We start from the raw sequence: 24,438 nt of genomic DNA on the forward strand, positions 1-24,438 counted from the left end.
CTGGCCACCAGTCCGGGGGGCTCTGCATTTTAATTTAATTTAAAATTAAACTTCTAAAACATTTTATAAACCTTATTTACTTTACATACAACAATAGTTTAGTTATATATTATAGATGGATAGAAAGAGACCTTCTAAAAACTTTAAAATGTATTTCCGGCACACGAAACCTTAAATTAGAGTGAATAAATGAAGACTCGGCACACCACTCCTGAAAGGTTGTCAACTCCTGCTCTATGCTATGTACTTTGACCTGACCCATGTCTGAAGACAATATGAGTTTTGCTATTGACTTCAATGGCAGCAAGACTGAGCTGTCAGTGAGGCAAGCCCTAAAATAGTTATGCTGAGATACTCTAGTCTTTTTCTCCTTAAAGACATAAACCCTCCTCTTGTGACTTAAGCAGGAGTTGGGGCCATGCAGACATTTGCAATATGGGCCCCTAATTTATCTGAATGTCAAGGTTAGGTTTCACTATTGAGTTTCTTAAAGCTATGGCATCAGCACTTTGCAGCAAAACTAGTGCAGCTTTTTACTGAATGCCTTTTTTTTTTTAAAACAATATATCAATAAACATCATGGGGCACTGGAAGGGAAAAGTTTATTTGATTTTAAATCAAAATGCAATGGTGAAACCAAAGTGTGCAAGAGGTGCAACACTAGCAAGTTGTCATACAATGCACCACTAAAAGTCAAAGCTAGTAAGGAGAACTTGCACTGAAAAGAGCAAAGAGTCCTGTGGACCTTATAGACTAAAAGAGAATTGGAACATCCAATAGGTCTGTTAGTCTATAAGGTGCCACAGGACTCTTTGCTGCTTTTACAGATCCAGACTAATACCCTCTGATACTTGCATTGAAATGATTTTTCCCATGGAATTTGGTGGTTTACTGATTTACTGTGATCTTTTTGTCACAATTCTCAAACATGAAGGTTGTAAGTGTCTTAAACATGCTCATGAATGTGTTTTTTAGCATACACATCAGTTTAAATGTTCTTGACCCCTTTTTGAGGAATTAATGATGAAAAATTAAAACCTTTCAAACCCCCAATAAATCACTTAAGTAGACATGGCACAAGAGGAGGTTATACTCAAAAGTCAGTCTATGGCTGCAAGCTGAACTCATTTGCCTTTCTTTGCAGGACCAGGCGATAAAAACAGGGCTTTGTCTAGTGGAGATCCTTGGAAAAAAGGTACACTGCTTTGTGTTACCATTAGTAGTTTTTGAAAGTTGATTGAGAAATATTTGACTAAGCATAATGTGATGCATGGCAGTTAGTCCCATTGAACTTGATGCATGGCAGTTAGTCCTATTGAATGGGCCAGTGGGGAGGGTTGTGGGGGTTAGCCCCGTGGAGCAGGACGGTAGGTGGGGGCTCTGCGGGGGTGGTGGTTAGCCTGTGGAGCAGGGCGGAGGGGAAGGGGCTCTGCGGGGTGGGGGTTAGCCTGTGGAGCGCGGGGGGGGGGTTCTGTAGAGCAGGACGGTGCGGGGGGGCTAGCCCTGTGGACGGGGGGGGGTTAGCCCTGTAGAGCTGGTGGGGCCTCTGCGGGGGGGTTAGCCTGTGGAGCGGGGGGGCTCTGTAGAGCAGGACAGTGCGGTGGGGGTTAGCCTGTGGAGCGGGGGGGCTCTGTAGAGCAGGGCGGTGCGGGGGGGTCTCTGCAGGGTGGGTGTCAGCCTGTGGAGCGGGGGGAAGGGGCTCTGCGAGGGGGAGGTCAGCCTGTGGGGCGGGGGGGGTCTCTGTGCAGGAGAGCGGGGAACAGGGAGGGTAGGACGCTGGCCGGAACAGCCGCGTGCCTTAGCGCCGGGCCCGCGGATTGGCCCAGGCGCTTCCCGTGTGGCGGTCGCTTTGTTGCTAGTTCTCAGCTCGGTTTCGTTTTGCCGGCGGAGCGGCGGCAGCGGGGTTTGGAGCCTCCTCTCGACAGGCGGGTGAGTAGCCGCCGCCAGCCCCCAGGGCGGAGGGCGCGCGGTGCCCGGCCCCGGTCCCGCATAAGGAGCTGCCGGGCACGGAGGCGCCCCCGGGCCGTTTGCCCGCCCTGCTGCTGGGGCCCGCGGGGCAGGACCGGCCCTGTGCTCGAAGTGGCCTAAGGGGAGCAAGGAGGGTTGGGTGCTCCCGGGGCTGCAGCAAGCCCTTTGTTCCCAGGTTTGTCACAAGGTTTCTTCCTGTGTGCCCTCAGCCGAGCCACTTCATCTCGGGGTGCCCCAGGGCCGGCAAGGGCGTTAACGCTGCTCCCCCTCATCGGAGGGCTGCTGCCGGCTGGAGTCAGGGGTGCGTAGGGGAACACTCCGTAACTGTAGCCGCGCTCACACCTGCTGGTGCAGGGAACTAGAGTCCCACCGAGCGGGAGAGCAGCAACAGAGTTCAAAGTCGGGTGGACCACAGGCCTTGCTCGTGCAGGTTAAAGGGGGACACTACGACTGTGAAGATCACCCTTCAGCCTGAAATTTTGTTCACCTGTTGTTATTGCAAATAACCTACTTATAACTGAGAAAGATTAGAGGGGGAAAACAAGCTGTTTGTTTACCACGGGCATTTGACAGCACGTATGAAGTTGTTCTCTGTATGTGGGTTTCCTACAGCATTAGGCAACAGAAAGATGTTTGTAACAAAAAAGGAAAATGTGATCGCCGAACCAGAAGGAAAAAAGGGCGGTTGCAGAGATGAAATTACTTTTAATTCCCTTTTTTGAATAAACCAGCTTCAGACTTGTTTACAGTGTAGATCTGAACACACAGGGACTGAAGTTAAACAGCAAAATGAAAGTGTGCCTGGAATCAGGTGTACAAAAATGGCTGTGCAAAAAGCAACAAAAGTATCTGTCAGTTATGGGGCAAATCACAAAACTCACTCACCAAGTGGTCCAGAACAGTAAAGCTACCAGGAGTTTATGTTGTTCTTGATATTAAAAAAAAAAAAAAGGGCAGAAAAGTAAGTTTAATGCTGGGTACCAATTACTCTTAGAGATCAGGGCTTATTATTCAAATTGTGTTTTGTTTAAAAAAAAACCCCACAAGTCTTTGACCCTTTTCACTAGGGTTTGAAATTATGTAAGAGTGACTTTAGAAATGCAGATCTGAGCTCTGGCTGGGTTGAACTTGGCATGACTGAGGGAAGAGAAAAGAGGCAGAAGTGGCTATATGCTACATTGGCAGCCACCTGGAGTCTTATCTCTATGGTATTCTACCCTACAGCGGGTAAAGATGTCTTGGCTAAAGCGTTTAAGAACCGCTAGGGAGATTTCAGCCATGCAAGATGACTTGTAAATGGCAGCACAGATCCTGCAGGAACTATGCTGCCTTGGAGGAGTGCCACAACAAAACACAAAAAAAGCCACTCCTTTAGAGAACTGGACCTTCCCATCTCTTCATAGTCTCCAGATATGTAGCATTGGGAACCTGTATCACCTGCTTCCTCTGAGACTCGAGTTTCTTTTAGTACCATATCCCTTTCCTAAATAAATACACACAGAGGGGTACAACTTGGTCCCAAGATTTTAGGAGGGCATAATGAAGGAACATTGCATAAAGAACACAGTACACCTCTACCCAGATATAATGTGACCCGATATAACGCGGGTTCATATAGCATGGTAAAGCTCTGACACGCTCTGAGCAGCATGTTAAGGGTGCCAGGCTGGGCTGGGGCCAAGGGGTTGGATAAGGGGCAGAAGGTCTCAGGGGCAGTCAGGGGCTCTCCCCCCCCAGGGTCTGGGAGGCAGGAGCTGTGAGGGGGGGCACTTTTGGGGCCCCCACAGTCCCAGAGTGGCCCGGGGGATTAGCAGGGGGCCAAGAGCAGCCCGCTCCGCTTCCCTTGCCCCGGCCCCGGCCCCAGCCGTGTCGCTCGGGGGAGGGGGTTTGGAGGAAGGGATCCCCCACACACTCACTGTCAGTGGCAGAAGCAGAGCAGCCTGGCCCCAGCCCGCTCCACTCTGCCAGCTCCCAGCCACCGTGCTCCACTTCCTGCTGCAGGTGAGTGCGGGACCTTTCCTCAACCTCCTGCCCCACCCCCAGACACATCTGGGTCCGGGCAAGGAAAGTGGAGCAGGCTGAGGCTGCATCGCTCCGTTTCCCACCACCGGTGAGTAGGGGGGACGTCGTTTTCCTAACCTCCCCACACTCACTGGCAGCGGGAAGCGGAGCACCGTGGCTAGGAGGTGGTGGAGTGGAGCAGGCTGGGGCCATGCTGCTCTGCTTCCTACCATTGCTGGTGAGTGCCTGTCAGGGGGCAGGGTGTGTGGATAGGGGTCGGAGCATTCAGGGAACAGGGGGGTTGGGTAGGGGTGGGGTCCTGGAGGTGATTAGGGACAGGGGTCTCTGGAGGGGGCGGTCAAGGCACAAGGAACAGAGGGGTCAAAGCAAGTTTGATATAACACGGTCTCACCTATAACACGGTGAGATTTTTTGTCTCCCGAGGACCGCATTATGTCAGCGGTAAAGGTGTATAATGAAATGTAAAGATCTTGGATACTTGCATACCTTTTCAAAGAGAACATGCACAATTAGAGAAATCACTTTCAGAGGGACTTAGGAGCCTAAGTGACTTTAAAAATCTAAGTCAGAAGGGACCATTATGATCATCTGACCTGCATAACACAGGCCACAGAGTTTTGCTAAGCGATTCTTTCCATGACCCCATAATTTCTAGTTGAACTAGAGCAGTGATTGACTGAGGTTTACGAGCCACAAATGGCTCTTCACAGCACATGATATTGAAACACTGATTTAATTATTAACCAATCAGGATGCTTTTACTCTGTTATTAAACACAGTAGGTTAGACGGACACCTGTCAGAGATCACCTTGATCACAGTCCATCACTGTTCACAGAGAGAGCGCCGATCACTAGCCAGTCCTTCAGCCACCCGCCAGCCAGGCTGTCAGTGGCACTAGACAGCCGATTGGCATAGCACATCACAGCCCAGAACCCCTAGTAATACGCCAGCCTCAGCCTCCCAAGTAGCTAGGTAGGCACACACCACCATGCCCAAACCCGTCAGAGATAGTCCAGATAATTCTTAGTCCTGCCTTGAGTGCGGGGGCCTGGACTAGAAGACCTCTTGAGGTTCCTTCCAGTTCTATGATTCTATTAACCTGTTGTAGTTGATAAAATAATAATTGGTCAGTCATTTTCCTGTGAGATTCATTTATTATATATTTCCCATCAACCTGTTTAAATATGAATCTATAGTGATAGAGTAAATGAAACAATGAATTCGCCCTACTGTGGCTCTTTTTGGGCAATGTTGAGTGCTAGTTTGGCTCCTGAACCACTGAAGTCATGAGTGTCACTGAGCTAGAGCATCTCTTTAAAAGACTCAGTTATGGAAAATCGATTACATCTCCAGGTAACTTCTTCCAGTGATTAACAACTCTGTTAAAAATTTTCACCGTATTTCTAGCCTGAATTCATCTCACTTCAGCTTTTATGTCTTTTGTCTGCTAAATTAAAGAGCTTTCTAATATAAGAAATCTTTTCCCTGTGTAGGTACTTAAAAAGGTGATCTTGGGTAAGATAAACACCTTGAGCGTCCTTAGTCTCTCACTGAGGCAGGCTTTTCAGATCTCAGATCATTCTTATGTCTCTGTTCTGAACCTTTTCCAATTTTTCAACTTTTTAAAAATTCTGGACATGAGAATTGGACACAGTACTTCAACAGTCTCACTAATTTCATGTTCAGCTGGTTATCCACTAAGATATCTGCTCTAGTTATCCAAGGTATATCAAGGTTATCCCCTCTGACTTAAGATACTTCTGAAAACGGCCTTTGAAAATGTTACCCAGCATCTGAACAATCCAACCACTAATTTTATGCATTCTAATATAATCTCCTTCTGCTGCCTCCCCCAAACTATATAGGTGGTCTTCACTTTTTGCTTCTCTATTGTTAGGGCTGGTCTTTGCTGCAAAGGTAACTTGAGTTATAACTCAAGTATTGCCCTAACTCTAATCCCTTCTACACATGAAACCTTTTACCCAGTAGGCTGCTATTCAAGTTAGCACAACTCATCAGGGCTACTAACACAACCCTCTCTCCTGCTAATTAGAACTCAGAGTGCAGCTGTCTTATCCCACAAACATTTGAAATAAAAAAAAAAAATCCCTTTCTGCATCAAAACTGACACTTTTGTGGAAAACATTTGGCTACAACCGGTCAGCATTTTCTGCCAAAAAAAGTTGTCAAAAAATTCCTGACCATCTCTACTGCTAAACCAGCCACTCTGCATAGTAATGCAATTGCTCTGTGGCTCAAGTGTTATTTCATACTGTGGCCACTCTCACTCAAGGTAGGCTAACTGAGGAGTTAGTTCCAATCTAGGTAACTCAGATTAACTGTAGTGAAGCCTGAGTAGTCATGATGCGGGGCAGGGGAGGAAGCAGGTAGAGTTTCTTTATATTTTTCCATTTAAAGGTTTCCTATCCAGTTTTCAGTATTGAGTTAAAAGTAGTTTCAGGGACTACGCCTTCACTTGAGTTCCCTGACCATTTCTATGGGTTAGCACTCACATTTTTAGGTCTCTTATATTTTTCATTCTCCTATTGATGGGTTAAAAATTCATACATATGGAAGGGGAAATTGAATGAGAGACCTCAGTCCTGCAATATACAACATGCAGGCAGCCTGCTACTCCTGCACAGAGCGCCATTGCAAGGTCCAGGACTTCATAGGGGAAACAGGTCTCTATCAAAGGGCTGTCAAATGCACAAAATTAACAAATTGGACAGGGATCACTGTTACAGCAATCTTAAAATGTTCATTATAACAAAAGTAAGTAAATGTTTTCAAAGAGAAGTGTGATTTCTTTTTTAAGTTGACTCTCCATTAAATAAAGATGTAAATTTTACAAGTTCTTCTTTGCATCGTACCGTTAATCAGAACTGGTTGGGAAAGGATGTTTATTTCCATGCAAATTAAATTGTCGATATTTTCTTGAAATTTTGGGGAATTTCTGAAAACTTGAGAACCAAACATTACTTTGTTTTTTTGACAAAAACCTAAAAATTTTCTATTTAAATAACTATACTAAATGTTGGGGGTAAATTAAAAAAAAATTTTTCCATCAAAAATAGCGCTACTCTTAAATATCTTGTACTGAGATGTAGGTATGAATAAGATTGGTGTAATTTTATTAAACTTTATTCATCTTGATTCCACAGGATGACTCAGTGGTATCAGTTGCAGCAACTTGATTCCAAATTCTTGGAGCAAGTACACCAGCTGTATGATGACAGCTTTCCCATGGAAATCAGACAATATCTGGCACAATGGCTGGAAAATCAAGACTGGTGAGAGTAAAGTGTTGTAATGTATATAGGAATTTGCCATTAAATTAGTTGACTGGTGATGCCTTTGAAAGTTATGGTGCCAGGTTCTGGCCTTGTGTGCCGATGGCTCTCATTGATAACCATGCATGCACATGCAAGAACAAGGTTACCTCTGCTGTACAGTGAGAGCAAGCAGCCACTTAGGGCAGCAAACTGTTCAGTAAAATTTTATCAGAGTGACCATTGGGTGGTGGGTACAGACATTTAGTAGTTGCCTATGTGGCTGCTAGTCACTGTTTCCCATGGACTTCCTTCCGGCACTTACCAGTCTGATCTGGGCCTATTGGGTAGTGCAGGGATTGGCTGCTGAGGGGTACACAGTTGTTTCCCTGTTTGGTTTGTCTCCCAGAAAGAGATGGACAATTATTATTAAATGGATATATGGGCCAGGTGTTTAGCATCATCTTCACTAGCAAACTGAAGTATTGCTAAAATCTCTAGAGAATATCTTTTTATAGAGCTTCATTAACATGCAGATGAATAGATCCCACTTCTAGTTCCTCAGTATAGTGGAAATTAAGGAAAAATACATGTGCAAATACACAATGTTGCAAGAGTAACTCTAGGAAAAAAAGCAAAGGAAGTATTATTCATTTGAGATGAAAATCAAGGAACAAAAGGGTTACAGAGAGAAGAATTGAATCTACAGATGCCTATTCAATGTTTTTAAAAACTAAGACCAGAATCTGAAAAAATGCATTCACTTAAACTGATATTTTAGAAAGACAACAGTTGCATTTAATATTAAAGATGCCTTAAATATCCTAGGGAGCATGCTGCCAACAACGTTTCATTTGCTACGGTACTGTTCCATGACCTCTTGTCACAGCTAGATGATCAGTTCAGTCGGTTTTTAATAGAAAACAACTTTTTGTTGCAACACAACATCAGGAAAAGCAAACGTAATCTTCAGGTATGTGTGTAAGTTGTTTGGATTCACACAGGCATACTCCTGTCATTTTATTAGGGTCTTATTTTATTCAAGAGAATATTCCTGTGACTTAAACACCATCAAGTTAAAGGTTATACCCCTTCAGAGGTTTTTTGTTAAAACTTATGAATGGTACAAGTAACTCCTGAGTACTACAGTAGTTTAAAAAAATGATTTTTTTTCCAGTTTACTATGTTTATTTGGTAGCACTTAGGAAAAAGTAAATAATTTATACAATCTATTCAGTTTTCTAGGCATTTGTGTGGGGGTGTTATGCAAGCAACAGGGGGAAAAAACATTTTTCAGAAGAAGTTATGGAACCACAAAAAACTTAGCAGAGGGTCTTTGGTTAAAAGAAATTTCACCCATCCATTTCTTTTAAATTGACTTGATTTCAGTAATAAATTTAATCAATTTGTACTTTAAGAAAATAGGAAAGGTTGGTTTAATAGGTGTTTTCCAGATTCATTTTAAACTAGATTCCTGCAAACAGTTTTCTTATACCTATTAAAAACAAAGTAGTCTGAAAACGATCCAGAGGCAGGAGAGTTTGCCTGTGAAATGACATTGTAGAAGCTGTATCAGGAAACAGACCCTAATGAAGAATCTCAGTGAAAAGATCAAGTGTTCCCTGCACATGTTCTGCAGCCCCAGGCTCTGTAGGATTATACCAAAGAAACGAAAGTGGCTTATATTAGGGAAAGGATTAGATAACATGTTAGTCTCCAGTAAAGTCAGCAGAGGCAGTAATAGTTTCAGTAATTTGATTGACAGTGGGAAGTTATAAAGAGTAAAAGCCACAGTACTAATGACAATGTTGTACTATAGGCAAAGAAACATGATACTGAACTAAAGAGGAAAGGGAATACAGCACTTGGGGATTTATATATTGTAGGACACTGCAGAATGTGGATCTAGTGGATTTTATTAGTTAGTGGATTCACTGGGCACAGTCATGCCTTCCCACCACCAGCTCATTCTTCCACAAGACTGCAGCTATTGCAGAACAGTGCTCCCTAGTGCAAAGAGAGTAGGGAGTCCTACTGATAGCCGAACCTCCTCGGTCCTTCTTCTGTTCAGCCAAGCTTAGAATAGTGCAGATACCCGTTTGTCTTGTTATCTCGCAGTTGGCCCCATACAAGCACTCTGTACACATCTCAAATGGTAGGGTTAGACTTGTGCCAAGCACTATCTGGGTTTATATGCAGCAAGGAGCCTTCCCCCGAGTGCACCTGAGCAGAGCAGGACACAGTAGGTGCAAGAATCATGTAAAACCAGCACCTACAACAGTACTAGACTTCCTGAAAGTGGTTGAGCAGTGGCCCTTGGGGTAGATGAGAGGGCATTGGATTCTGCACTCCTGGAAAGGGCGACACAGCCATCATGTTTCCTGTAGTTCTCGGGAACGCTGTGCCTGACCCGATAACTCTTGCAGAGGTAGTGCATCTTCACACCATATCTTGGCTCACATACAACTGCCACATGCTAAGCTTTTTGCCTGTCAGTTTCATCAAAGACATGAGAACTGGAGTGTTTGGTGTGTACTAACAATGGACGATTTTAATGCTGTGCAACCAGGATCATTTTCAAGAGGACCCAATACAAATGGCCATGACAATCTTCAACTGTCTGAAGGAAGAAAGGAAAATACTGAGCAGCGCCCAGTTGTCAGACCAGGTAATTCCTTCTTTCTCTTTAGCTGCTGCAGATCCAGCCACTCAAACAGAGTGACAGATTGAAAGCAGAACTATATGTGCTTTCTCCTCTTGCCCATCACCACCTGTTTTAAAAGAGAAAGCTTGATCAGGTCTGTCACAAATACCGACCGCACAAGATTTGGTTTGTTTTAAATTGTTTGCTTGCCTAGGCATCGTTTAAAGAAAAAGGAAGTCAGCTTTTTCCTTGTGATGGAATTCAAGGCCTCAGTTGCCTTTTTAGTCCAGAGCTAGATGACACTTATCAAACGAAGCCAGTTTGTTTTTCTAAACTGGATTTTATTGTGGTGGTTTACTTTTGATAATGGACTCAAAGTGGCCTAGCTTGCTCATATTTACTTTTGATTAGGTTAAATGTAAGAATGATATACAGTTATACCATTGCTATGGTAAGGAGAATATTTAAACAATCTTATCAGGTTTTATTATGACTCACCTATAAGACTTGCCTTTCCCCTTCCAGTGCTTCCAGCATCAGTGCGATTCTAGCCTGCTTCCTTTCTGCAGTGTACCCCTCTCCTTGCCCTGTAGTGACCACCTGATCCTTCCTACTTTTCTGTAGCTTCTCTCTATGATCTTGATGCAACAGTCTCTCATTTTTTCATTTGCTCTCTAAATATGTCTTTACCATCTTGTGTTTTCAGTGGGGCCCTTTGTCTGCCCACTAAATTAACAGGTAAAAAATTGAAAGGAACCCGGGTATTCCCTTCTTCACCTGTTAGAGTAAATCTCCTTGTTTTTCCTCTCTTTCTTTTCTGGGACTAGTCACATTTTTTTAGTAATAAAGATTATAAAAAAAACCCCCACACTGACACATTTAGTGCAGACAAAGTGCATACTGCAAAATGTAGGACCTCAGTTATTAGATAGTAATAGATGACTGACTTGTGATGAATCAGTACTTTGGTGTTACAGTGTACTGGAATAGGCCAGTTTTGAATTCTAAGTTATATAGATGTAGGGAGCCATTGTGATAACACACAAAGAGCTCCATGTCATAAAGCCAAACTGTAAACATTCCAAGCACATAGGAAAGTCCCTTACCGTATCTCGAATCACAAACAGTAGGCAGGTAGCTTTCATGGTCTGACTTAAAGGGACTTTTTGACAAGTTTATGGGATCATATACTTCTTGGAAAACTGTTAAGTACTGAGTTAATAACTGCATAAAACAGTGGTTCTTACAGCATGTTATGTGAAAGTCACCTACAGGCTGAAGTGCCTTGCAATACCTATTTCATTGACAGTGTACTACTGGAAGGAGAAGCAGCCTGTCCTTCAAGTATCCTGGCTTTTAAGTATTAACTACTTAAATTATTTTTGGATTCAGTTTCAAACAATTACATCCACCTAAGATATCGTGCTTTATATCTTAGATGCAGAAAAAGTCAACTGTACACCAATTTACAGTTTTTTGTACAAATGCCTGCCCCATTCTTACTCTTCACGTAAATGCATGTTAAAAGTCCAACATTGGTACCAACTGTTTATAAAAAACAAACAAACCCCAGCCTTCTCAGGTGTTAGATTTTCTTTATATTATGTCAAAAAAATATACAAAATAAAATCATTGCGTGCCAAAAACAAGTCACAGAAAAAGTATATTAAGAAATTATATAAAGTACAATGTGTCACCCAAAAGGCTAAGTTTATACATTTTCCACACACACCCCAGTCCCTGTCCTTATTACAGCCTTCCTCTATTTCCAGTTATTTAAACCTAATTCTTTGACTATAATGTATATAACAGTTGCTCATGAACTATCAGAACAAAGTGTGCTCTGTTAGAGGCTTCATTATGGCACCAGATACACTGTAGCTTGTGTTAATCAAAACCAAAAACCCAATATTTTTGTTTTTCATCTCCTCTCTACTGCAGATGCAGGTGGGGAACGTACAGAATACCGTAATGCTGGACAAACAGAAGGAGCTGGATATGAAAGTCAGGAGTGTGAAGAACAACGTTGTGGTAAGTAAAAGTCAAAGTGGGACTCCAGGCCTTGCTTGGGGATCTACATTTATTTTTCTAATAACAGGAAAATATTTTCCGTGTCTAGGTTGTGAAAGGGCAATCGTGAGTTCAGCAGAATGTTTGTTTTTCAGCTTTTTACCATCAGTAAAATGTTTTTAAAACTTTACCTAATCACTTTTCAGCAGTACTGAGATGCAGGATGTCCCCAATGCCTGTCATACTGTGGCTGGAATCAGATTTTTAGTTTAGTCTTGGCTATATCAGATTTCCCAAATTTCAAACACAGCAGGAGAAAGTTTTAAAATGAGATGGATGGATAGAGAGATTAGATTGTTAGATATCTATCTTAAGCGACACTATAGAAGAAAGGAGGTATTTTGAGAAATCATATATAGCTCACTAATAAAAATTAATAGAAGCCAGATCGTGAGCTTTTATAAATCAAACCTGCCTCTACGGCTTTTCCTTGCACATTTTTTTTTTTTGAATAACTTCTTAATCTTGGTTGATAACCTTCTGTAGGACAAATCCTGTAGTGCTTACTTTGACTTTCCTGAGAGTTTTCCAGGGTGAGGGCTGAAGGATTTGTCCCAAAATCTTTAAATGCCATTCACTGGCCAAATTCTGTCTTCATGCCATGCACGAATTCTCCTCATCCCATTGAAGTTGTGTGGGACTATGCAAAGTCAGACTTTAGCTCCATTTTGTTACAAGTGCACTTTCCATTGGCAGAGAAGGCAGTGTTTAGTTTGCGGATTTTTCTTACTACCTTCTCTTTGCTTTGAGCAGAGGTTTGGACTAGATGACCTCCTGAGGTCTTTTCCAACCCTAATCTTCTATGATCTCTAAGTAGCTGGTACCACAGGGTTGCCAATCAGTAAAAAAAGTCTCAGACGATCAAGTCTATTTGACTAACTGTGTGTTACAATGTTGATGCTTTGTAGGAAGTAGAACAAGACATCAAGACTCTAGAGGACGTGCAAGATGAATATGACTTTAAATGCAAAACCTTACAGAACCGAGGTGAGATTCATCCATAAGAAATCTTAAGTATAGTACAGAAAAAAAATTCTATGATTGTACCAGAAATCAGGGTTTAGAAACAGCCAAATTCAGAGAGAATGCAAACAATGGGGTAATTTTACTTGTTCTTCCTTCTTATGGTATGAAAAGTCATCCCTAAAATATTTCATCTCACAATGCCCAGTGTTATGTAATGTTGGAAAGCCTCTTTAATACAAGTCTAAATGTTCTTTTGTCCTTTGCATTGTTACTAGAAACACCAACTTCAAAACCCCATGAATTTTGAGACAGGTCAGCCCTAGATTCTATCTCTGGAGCTTGGGCTTCTCCCTGCTATTGTGTATTCGCTGCATATATAATTAATTTTATTATGAAATTACCTTATAACCTTAAATAAAGATGCACTTGTAAACCTCTCATATAGAGAGAATCACAAATTGAGATTACATATTCATTATATAGATCCCTATTTTCAGTCAATTACTAGTTTTGAGATAAAAATTCTCTATGGGCTGAAACTTGACTGACTTGGTCTCTGCTAAGGAGTTTTTCCCTAATATCTTAAAGTTTGGAGAAGGTACAGATTTCTGTTTTTGAGTTAGAGGAGCTCTCTCTTCTCTCCCCTTTTGCCTCTGCAAAAGGCCCTGATCCTACACCATTTAAGTTAATAGGAGTTTTGCCACTAACTTCAGTAGAATTGGGACCAGAGTGATTAAAGTTGGTTGGGTCTGTTCTTGAAACATTATAAAAAGACTCCATTTTTCAAAACCAGAGTTAGAAGGTGACTAGCCATTAATGAGGATTTGTCATCTTGCGTGATTTGAAAACTCTTGGCTTCTAACAAACAAAGTTACTGTTTAACAAACAATAAATTGTTTAGTGTTAGCAAATACAAGGAGTGTTGAACTGAAGATGAGAGCCATCCAGAGAGAACTGGATGCCACTGTTCTATTTAATTGAACTTTCAGTATCAAAGATGGTGAAACGCTTCATTATGTGACTTGACTGGTTATACTGGCATGAGTAAGGGATGTAGGACTGGCTATTTGTTCAAAAGCAGAACTTCGGAGTTTTTGAATATTTTTCCAAGTATTAAACAGCACAATATAATCTGGAGGCTGGCCAGTTGAGTAATTTTGGAAATTCCCTTATCTAAATCCCTCATGAAACCTCGGTATGAAAGTGATTGAGAACTACAGAGCTTTTAAATTAATCATTTCAAGCAGAAGAAAGGATGTGGTTTTCCCTTTCTTGAAATATGTCAGCAGTTCCCAAGTCACCAAACAGGAAGAGACAATGACAGGCTTTTCCCTCCAGCCACTAGCTTCCTCGGCACTTTGTACTGACTCTGCTGCCATCAGCTTCTGCAGACTTCTGAATGTCTAACTGAAAATAAAAACAATTTCTCCCACTCTCCAATAGAACAAGAAATAAAATATTTCTTATTCTATTGTTTGATTTTATTTTATAGAAAATGAGAGCAGTGGAGCGGCACAGGATGAATATAAGAAAGAACAGCTTGTCCTCCAGAAGATGTTTCTAACACTTGACCTTAAGCGAAAGGTGATGTTCCAAAATACGTTAGTTTGAAAAGATGCACATTTGTTATCTTTGGCTTGGCTTATCATAGGATATAAAAGAACCATGGTTTTAGACAAAGAAGCAGCTTGATTGTTAATACCACTTTAAATGTTATTTTGCCCTTTTCATTGTTATTGCGAGTCCAAACCTCTTAAAGCAATTGCACTGCTCCTATTCTAGGATTTTTCTTACTAAACCAGCCTTTTCGTTTTGAACACTTATTTAACCAGCTAAAGCTGGTGCAATAACAGGAAAGGAAATGTGTCATATCTCATTAGTCATGCTAGAAAGTGCTGTCTTTTTTGTTTATCTAAACCTTTCTTAAATAGTCATACATGTCTTGTAATCGTGTGAGCCCCAATTCTGCAATGAGTCCGTATGGGCACTGTGGTCCCATAGAGGTCATTGCAGAATGGAGGATCTAAGGTTAGTCACTTGAGAGAAGTCAGCGGGTTAGTAGAGCTTTCTCTTCTCTTTGTGAAGCAGATACTCTGCTGGTTGAGGAAAAAGAACAGCTCTCCAAGTTCACGTTAGCAGAGTGGATTTTCTGTCATTCAGAATTCCTTGCAAAGTTTTGTGAGATGCAGCATTAATTGATAAAGCAAATAATTAAATGTACTTAAAATATAACAGTTAAACAGAGGAATCTGATTTTTTTTTTAGGAAGTGGTGAGCAAAATAATAAATCTGCTGAATATATCAGAGCACACACAAAGTGCTTTGATTAATGAAGAGCTTGTTGAATGGAAGCATAGACAACAAATTGCTTGTATTGGTGGCCCACCCAATGCCTGCCTTGACCAGCTTCAAAACTGGTAAGTCTCTACATCACAGTTGAACTGACCCCAGGGATTTTGAAACATGCCACAAAGGAAAGTCTGATAAGCAAATATATTTGAAATGGGCGTGCTTAGAGATAGAGTATTTTGGCTCACAGTCAATTTACTGTTATTAAAATTGTAATTTTTTTTATCCACAAGAGAACCAACAAGCATATTTCACTGTGCTCTTGAAAATTATATAATAATGTGTTGTATTCATTCTTTTCAAGGAAGTCTGAAGAAAACGTTGACTGCCTTTCTTGTATAACTTTCTGTACTTGAAGTACAATTTGCCTTTTTATGTTCCAGAGGCCAGATTGAACCTTGGTATTAATGTTGAAGTCCTCTAGGAAGTATTTGTTCTGATAAATGTAGTAAATTGACACTTAGTTTCTCCATCAAGGACACATTACAGCAGAACCTCATTTATCTGATCAGGGCCGGCTCTAGGCCCCAGCGCGCCAAGAGCGCCTGCGGGAGATCCACCGGAGCCGTGGGACCAGCAGGCCCTCCGCAGGGACGCCTGCGGGAGGTCCACCAGAGCTGCAGGACCGGCGAGTGGCAGAGCGTCCCCCGCGGCGTGCCGCCGTGCTTGGGGCGGCGAAATGGCTAGAGCTGGCCCTGTATCTGATCTAATTGAGACGGGTCAGATCTGATAATCCAGAGACTGGGAAGGTGCAAGGCCACAGCACCATCTAGTGGCAGCAGGAGAGATCGCTTGCGTCTGGACCTGTGTGCATTGGTTGGTTGGTTAATAGGGAGACCTGGATAATGGAGGATTGGATAAATGGGGTTCTACTGTAATTTCTGGTGTAAGATGATGCAAGTCCCATTGAATTTGTCATCATCAGAATGCATCCCTATAGAACGAGGGCTCTAATTGGGGGAGAAATATAGTTTTCTTTATTAAATATCATATAAACTACCTTATATGTCATGTTAGCACTCAGATTGCTTAAATATAATTTCCTGTGCTGCAGAACTAATGCACTGTAGAGGGGATAGAAATCTCCATTATGGCACCAAATGCAGGACAGCAATTTATTTAAGCAGCCTTACAATGCATGCCTTGTTTCCAATACACAAAACACGTCCTCCAAGTAACTTGAGGAAATGCTTCCATTCCTTATTACTTTAAATGGGTCACAGTACATACATGGGAAGGAGAGGTGAAGAGGGCAGATTTTGGAGATTTAAATATTTACCTACACTAACAACAAATCCTTGCCAAACCTACATCATCATCATATCTTTTTTCCACTGAGACAAGGTCACAAGTTCCTGCGGACTGTGAATCTTAGAAACATACTAATTAGAGACTGAGTCCTACTGTAATACCAGTGTTTGGTAACAATAATAAATAAGATGTGTTTTGCAGGTTCACTATTGTTGCTGAGAGTCTTCAGCAAGTTCGTCAGCAGCTTAAAAAGCTTGAGGAATTGGAGCAGAAATTTACATATGAACCAGATCCCATTACAAAAAACAAACAAGTCCTGCAAGACCGCACATGCAATCTTTTCAAACAACTCATTCAGAGGTAATGGTTGAATATGCTTGTTTAGTCTGTCTGTGTGAATGGATGGTAGACTTTCCCCACTTAACATGTCACACACATGGTTTAGTGCCCCACCTGCTGTTTTTTTTTTTTTTTTTATTCTTCACAACAAACAAACAAACAAACTGAACTGTCTGTTACTAGGATTTTCCCTGTAAGCTTTCCTGTTTAAGCCCCTGATTTTGCACCCTTAAGTCAATGGGAGCTTTGCCATTGTCTTCAGTGCACATAGAATCAAGCTTTGGCTCCTTAGTCCATTTCTTGTTTTAGGCTCTAGTCCTGCAGGCTGCTCCATGTGGGTTCAGCCTGGGGACTATCCACAGAGATACATGCAGGATGGAATACCTTAAAAATTGTCCACCTCATATTCCCTTGGGTGGGAGTTAGGTGTGCCCTGAGTCAGAATAGCCCTGCATCTCCATGCAGTTAATTGTATTCCAGTAGTAATTAGAGGCCCCATCCAAGATCAGGGTCCCACCATACAAATACATAACATAAGGTTCCTGCCTTGAAGTGGTTGCAGTCTAAACAGATGAGACAAATGAGATGTGGGAGGGGAAAAGGTCCAAAGGGGTTAAGTAATTTGTCCAAGATCCCAAAACAGGTTACTATCTGAACTGAGAATAGAACCCCCAGTTCCTGAGTCCCACTCAAGCACGCTAGCTAACCCACAGGTGAAAGGGACAGAAATCAGCTCCTCCATTAGAATCAGTGCAAATGGAGAAGATAAAGGCCTAAATCTTGCCATTTTCCTTAGGGTATGTCTACACTACGAAATTAAATCAATTTTATAGAAGTCGATTTTTAGAAATCGATTTTATCGAGTCGATTGTGTATGTCCCCACAAATGCATTAAGTCGGCGAGTGTGTCCTCACTACCGTGGCTAGCATTGACTCATGGAGCAGTGCATAGTGGGTAGCTATCCCACAGTTCCCACAGTCTCCACTGCCCATTGGAATTCTGGGTTAAGCTCCCAATGCCTGATGGGGCAAAAACACTGTCGCAGGTGGTTTTGAGTACATGTCGTCAGTTGCCCCTCCCTCCATGAAAGCAACGACTATCAATCGTTTTGAGCGTTTTTTCCTGCATTACCCATGCAGACACCATGCACAGCAAGCATGGAGCCCACTCAGCTCACCATCACACACTTTAAAAAGCTCGCTGGCGCTGTTTACTGACTAGGTCAGACCTCAGCGCATTCCAACATTCCCATTGTTATTGCTGCCTGCTGTGTGCTCTATAATATCAGTGAGAGTAAGGGGGAGACGTTTATGGTGGAGTGGGAGGTTGAGGCAAATCGCCTGGCGTCCAATTTTGAACAGCCAAACACCAGGGCGATTAGAAGAGCACAGCAAATACCTTCCTAGAGCCTGACATCCGGTCACAGTATGAACACTTTAAGAACTTAGTAATCCATAGTGCTGCTGATGGATCATTCCGTTACTTTACACTCTATCTCACTTATGATTGTACCAGTTCTGTCCTTTATTATTTACATGCTGTTTGATTTTTAAAGTTGCGTGAAATAGCTTTCTTTTTTCTTCAAACCGTTAATTTTATTTTTAGTGCTTTTTTTTTTTTTTTTTAAAAGCCCTGATGAAATGAAAGTTTTATATTTTTGGAGTTCCATCCAAGTTAAAAACATATCCCTTTAATAAGAATAGAGTCTAAGGATTTAGTACCTGAATAAATAGATACCGAAAGTCCACACAATACCAATTTACTCTGCATAATTGTCATAAATAAATTAGACTGTGCAATCTGTTTTATGCTGAGTGTCGTCACTTTTTAACAGTATTGTACTAATGTGGCTCAAAATGTCCATGGTTTTGTTCCCCCTGCAGTTCTTTTGTGGTGGAGAGGCAGCCTTGCATGCCAACTCATCCTCAGAGGCCATTGGTCCTGAAGACTGGAGTGCAGTTCACAGTAAAACTGAGGTAATTTTTCTTTGTGTTAAGCCTGTTACCTCACTGACATCCTGTAGCTGAGAGGGCCGCAAAACCTTCCATCTGGCTAAGTAACTAGAAACAAAATCTAGTGAGCGCTCTGTGACAGACAAAGTGTTCTAGCAGCATTTCCCTGGGCCCTGCTTTTCTTCCTTCCTCGACACATCCCTCTTCCCACTCACTGCTCCACTTCCTTCCAGCTGAGAACTGACCAGGATTCTGTTTGGAACCCTCTGACTTTACGCCTTTGGTCAGGGGCCTGGTATCTAGTGACACAGTTCCGCCTTCCTAGACAGAAGTGAGTTGAAGGCATACAGTGTAAACCCTTCAGGCCATTTTGATGTGGGGAGGGATGAACCACCATTAGACTAGCCATGAAGCACTAGCCTGTATTCATGAATGCTCAGGGGCAGAGTCTTGGGGAGTAAAAAAAAAAAAAATCCCCAAAACCTTGTCCTCTTCCCTTTAGCTAGGGCCCTACCAGCTTCATGGTTCATTTTGGTCAATTTCATGGTCATAGGATTCCAAAAATCATAAGTTTCATGATTTCAGCCATTTAAATCTGAAATTTCAGTGTTGTAATTGTAGGGATCCTGACCGAAAAAGAAGTTGTGTGTGTGGAGGGTTGTCACAGGGTTATTGTGGGGAGAGGTGGGGATTGCTACCCTTACTTCTGCACCGCTGCTGGTGGCAGTGCTGCCTTCAGAGCTGGACAACTGGAGAGCGGCGGCTGCTGGCTGGGATCTCAGCTCTGAAGGCAGAGCTGTCGCCAGCAGCAGTACAGAAGTAAGAATGATATGGTGGCACTACCACACCTTTACTTCTATGCTGCTGCCTACAGAGTTGGGCCCTCAGTCAGCAGCTGCCACTCTCTGGCCCCCCAGCTCTGAAGGCAGCAGCGCAGAAGTAAGGGTGGCATGGTATGGTATTGCCAGGCTTACTTCTGTAATGCTGCTGGCGGGATGCTGCCGTCAGAGCTGGGTGCCTGGCCAACAGCTGCTGCTTTCTGGTTGCCCAGCTCTGAAGGCAGTGCAGAAATAAGGGTGACAATACCGTGATCCCCCTAAAATAACCTGCAGACCCTCCTGCATCTCCGTTTTGCGTCAGGACCCTCAATTTGAGAAATGCTGGTCTCCACCGTGAAATCTGTATAATATAGGGTAAAAGCACACAAAAGACCACTTTTCACGAGGGGAGACCAGATTTCACAGTCCATGATGTGTTTTTCATGGCCACGAATTTGGTAGGGCCCTAGCAAATAGCCATTTTATACCATATTTAATGACACTTCCTTGACTAGAACTATAATTAGTTTGCCAGTATCTCCTCACTGTTCAGAAGCTCCTTTAGTTTGCATAGATGTCAGCAAATAATACACTTACTTTCTTTGCTTAAACTTGGAATAATTCTTTGTCTAGAAGTGGTTAGGAATGGCCTTTCCCTGATGGGTGACAGTCAATTCCCTTCCAGGCCTAGCCTTCAAAGTTCCTGTCTTTTGCATAGTTCTATATTTCTCAGTAATACTGGTCTCCCTGTAAGACAGTGCTACAGCTGTGATTTAGCATGGGAGCTCAAGCCAGATTCCCCTTGATTATAACAGAGAAGGGGTGGTTGGTGGGATGTTCTCCATCAGTGCCATGGACTCTTCATTGCATCCCTATCCCTGGTCTGAAATAGAGTGCAATTGCCTCTCCAGGGCATGCTACAGGGACCACTTGTTTCACTGTTACCTTTGACAAGTGTTAGGTGGATTGAGGTATAGACCAGTGTATGGTGCGTTAGCATTTAATTATGAGCTGCAGCTTCAGAAAAATGGGGTGAGCTAACTGCGCTGCATTATTTGGTTTTGTAATTGCAAATAAATGGTTGGGTGCTCAGAGCCTCTGTACAGGCACTGTTTATTATTCAAAATGGAAAGAATCAACAAATAAATATGTCAAAGATGAGTCATCTTTGTGAGTGGGCAGTATCCAGTGAGTCAAAAGGGACCAGTCACGCTCTCAGTGAAGTCTGTAGCAAAATGTCTTTTGATTTAAATGGGAGTAATATTGGACCCAAAAAAATGGAAAGGAATTTCAGATGGGAAGTCAAAAGCAGGATGGAAATTTCATGCTGACTCATTGATTTTAAAAATGGATTGACAAATCAAGAAGCCTGTGCAGTTGCAGTCATCTGTACTTATTTCTCTTTCCAGATTGCTGGTGAAGCTACAAGAACTGAATTATAATTTAAAAGTGAAAGTCTTATTTGATAAGTAAGTTGCATCTTTTTCATATCCTGTATATAGTTATGATAATCAGCCCTAGTGAAAAGCACGTGAGATAGACACAATGACAGATTTGACTTTGGACCTTGTTGTACCAGCTACCACAGGAGTCATTTCCCCTATTTTAACTATAATTCTGCTTCCTCGCTAGGTGCAAGAGCACAGTTCCCTATGTCCTCGTCCATTTCTAGTATACCTTTGCACCACAGGGAAAGATGTGGAACTCACTGCAGGACTGGGTCTACATAGGTCCCACCCATGCAGAGCTCACTGTAGTACTGGAGCCTTATTTGCTAAGGAAAGTCACTCACTGTGTGGGTAAATTATGTGTGAGCATGTACGCGCATTTCACAATCATATCTGAGGGCAGAATTTGACCCTATACTGCTATTTTCATTCACATACAGCTTTCATTATCAAGTAGTCTCTCTCACAGTTAGCAGAGTAGGTATTTCACATTGAGCACTATACAGATGATAAGATTAAACTTTTAAGACAAAATCATTTTTGAGTTATCCACATACAAAAAGAGCCCCCTAAGATAAACATTTGAGAAATGTCTTAACCGTTTAAAAAAAAAAACCAAACCAAAAAAACCCCCTATTTATTCACACTCAAATGAGAAAACTCCAAACAGATTGTAACCAAACTTCCTAAACAAAATTCACCTGTCAGCCAACAACATGCTTGAGATAATTCAACACTGTTGCCAAACCCAGGCATCCAAAATCAGGCCTCCAGAAATCATGATTGGCTGGAAAATGATATTTTTAAAAAATGAACAAATTTTTATTTATCTTCTGTTTTTTAGTGTGCAGTGAGGCTTTTCTCCACAAACATTACAAGGGTTAGAAACTTACTTGAACAAAATGAAAACAAGCAGATTCTCGAATAATCATCTGACTGCAGGATCTGGGGCTTAACATCTAGTATTAAGAGATTTATGATAAAAATCCATGAGTACTGGCAACACTGTTTCAAGTTAAATGGTAGCTTTTTGTGCTTGAAATTAGAGGTTTAGAATGAAAGTAGCTTATGAATTCTTATCTTTTGCAATGGAGTAGAAAAGTTATAAACAGTGTAGTAGAATGAAGAGCTGTCTTTGATTATAAAGGCACGTTGGAAAAATCTAAACTTTGGATGAAAATGTTCAGTGTGATCTGAAATACATTTAATCTGGTGTCCATTTTGATGTCTTGATTACTGGAGCTGATCAGAGAGTTTTGAAATTTCACTGATTTTTTTTTTTTTTTTTTTTTGCCAAAAAAATCATTTTTTTCACAAGTATTTTTATCAGTTTTCAACCAGTTTTTTCAATTACAAATGTAAGGGAAAATAAACCCCCCTCCCACCCCTAAGTGTGTGGTTTACTTTTGGAACTTATAAAGATCTGAATCTCCTTTGCAGGGATGTGAATGAGAAGAACACAGTAAAAGGGTATGTTGCACCTGCACTCTTCCCATTTTTTTGCCGTGTTGGGTATTTTAAAATGAATTAAAGCCTCATAACTCTCCCCCTCTCTTTGTGTAGGTTCAGAAAATTTAACATTCTGGGAACAAATACAAAAGTAATGAACATGGAGGAATCCACTAATGGAAGCCTAGCAGCAGAGTTCAGGCATCTGGTGGGGTACACTTTTCTTGCCTTCCCACTTTTAGATCACTGTCTAATATGTCTTAATATGTTTGAAGAAAGCATTCCTTTAAGTACTGACTCTATACTGCTTTAAAGTGTCACTGCTTTCTATCCTAGTGGTACCAAATAGCCAAAAGTCCCCTACATAAGGAGTTGTGCCACTGACTTGAGTGAAAGCAAGACTGGGTCCTAGGAGATCTGGAGGTCACACTCTTTATAAGCTGTTACTACACTGGAAAGTTTTTACTGCCCTGTGGCCTCTAACAAAGATTTCCTAATGAGTTGTAATGAGGGTATCAGTTTCTTTGAGGAAAAGAGAGGGCACCTGCAGCAGTGGAGGCAGTAGGGAGAGAGTTTCTGCAAAGGATTTTGCAGCAAGCCATGAATAGGGAGGTTCTAGACGTATCGGGAAAGAAAGGTTAGAGCTGAATTGTCTAGGGAAGGGGCTTTTAAACAACAGCTCCACAAATTTAGCAGACTAAATAATCTCACTGCCATACTGATTTAGGATGGATACTGGCTACCCTTCCTATCTGGAGAGGAATGAAATGCAAATGGAGGATTCAGATGGGGGAATTGTTCTTTCCTATATGCCTAGACCAAGGGTGGGCAAACTACAGCCCACGGGCCACATCCGACCCGTGGGACCATCCTGCCCAGCCCCTAAGCTCCTGGCCCTTCCCCTGGCCGACTCGGTGCTCTGCGTTGTGTGGTGGCGGCGGCGGTGCAGCTGTAGCGCCGCCAGCCACTGGTGCTCCAGGCAGCGCGGTAAGGGGGCAGGGAGCGGTGGGGGGTTGGATAGAGGGCAGGGGAGTGGGGTGGTCAAATAAGGGGTTGAATGGCGGCTGGGGTCCTGGGGGGCGGGGGCAGTCAGGAAGGAGGGGAGAGTTGGATGGGGCAGCGGGGCGTAGTCAGGGGCAGCGGTTCTGGGGGCAGTCAGGAGACAGGGAGAAGGGGTAGTTGGATGGGGTAGGGGTCCTGGAGGGGCCACCAGGAATGAGAGGAGGAGTTGGATGAGGGGACGGGGGTCTGGGGGTGATCAGGGGACAGAGAGCGGCTGTGTGTGGATGGGGCAGGGGTCCTGCGGAGGCTGTCAGGGAATGGGGGGTGTGAATGGGGCAGGAGTCCCAGGGGGAGGGCAGATAGGAGTTGGGGGCTGGGCCATGACCCCCCCTCCTAACCCACCCTCCATACAATTTTCAAAACCCGATGCAGCCCTCAGGCCAAAAAGTTTGCCTGCCCCTGGTCTAGATCTATATATACAGGGCGCTAACAATGGTAGAGTCTGCTGACACTCTCCTGGACAGATATAGGGTGGATGCTGCACTGATGTTAATCCATTATTTAGTCCATCTCACGCTCATCAATAATTGCTGCTGTGCCTCTCAGAAAGGCCTTTTCTACACAATCATTGCAGCATGATAATAAGATATTAATTCAGCTTGCAATATCTGTTTTCACAGCAGAATGCTTTTATAAAGGATAGCAGTTATTCACTGTATCTACAGTCAAATCCCCTGGTTCCCACGTTTGGGAGCTAAAGAGGATCAGAGACTAATGCAGCAGATTCATGGCCAGTTATGCAGAAGGGACTGTGCAAACGCTACTTTATTTATGTAAATACTCAAATCTTTTATTTGTAACAGTCACTTTTTCAGTCAGGACTAT

The 24,438-nt window shown here is 42.6% G+C and overlaps 1 protein-coding gene across 4 annotated transcripts in view; it reads left to right on the forward strand.

Moving 5' to 3' along the window:
- The first annotated feature begins 1,174 nt into the window (after nucleotides 1-1,174).
- The window catches only part of STAT1 (signal transducer and activator of transcription 1), a 40,661-nt gene continuing 17,397 nt past the window's right edge, over nucleotides 1,175-24,438 (forward strand). Inside the window, exons 1-13 of one of the 4 annotated variants that reach the window (XM_032763338.2) lie at nucleotides 1,175-1,195; nucleotides 7,157-7,285; nucleotides 8,093-8,237; nucleotides 9,834-9,932; nucleotides 11,850-11,939; nucleotides 12,887-12,965; nucleotides 14,437-14,528; nucleotides 15,210-15,361; nucleotides 16,746-16,904; nucleotides 18,768-18,860; nucleotides 21,064-21,123; nucleotides 22,543-22,572; nucleotides 22,666-22,759. In XM_032763338.2, the coding sequence (XP_032619229.1) occupies nucleotides 7,158-7,285; nucleotides 8,093-8,237; nucleotides 9,834-9,932; nucleotides 11,850-11,939; nucleotides 12,887-12,965; nucleotides 14,437-14,528; nucleotides 15,210-15,361; nucleotides 16,746-16,904; nucleotides 18,768-18,860; nucleotides 21,064-21,123; nucleotides 22,543-22,572; nucleotides 22,666-22,759 (1,221 nt within the window). In that variant the 5' untranslated portion in view covers nucleotides 1,175-1,195; nucleotide 7,157. Of the gene's footprint in view, nucleotides 1,196-1,812; nucleotides 1,930-7,156; nucleotides 7,286-8,092; nucleotides 8,238-9,833; nucleotides 9,933-11,849; nucleotides 11,940-12,886; nucleotides 12,966-14,436; nucleotides 14,529-15,209; nucleotides 15,362-16,745; nucleotides 16,905-18,767; nucleotides 18,861-21,063; nucleotides 21,124-22,542; nucleotides 22,573-22,665; nucleotides 22,760-24,438 lie in introns of those variants that run through there. The other 3 variants (XR_012656631.1, XM_032763340.2, XM_032763337.2) reach the window with 3 other exon arrangements.

The sequence above is a fragment of the Chelonoidis abingdonii genome, chromosome 10, assembly GCF_003597395.2.
Source record: "Chelonoidis abingdonii isolate Lonesome George chromosome 10, CheloAbing_2.0, whole genome shotgun sequence".
Lineage (NCBI taxonomy): Eukaryota > Metazoa > Chordata > Testudines > Testudinidae > Chelonoidis > Chelonoidis abingdonii.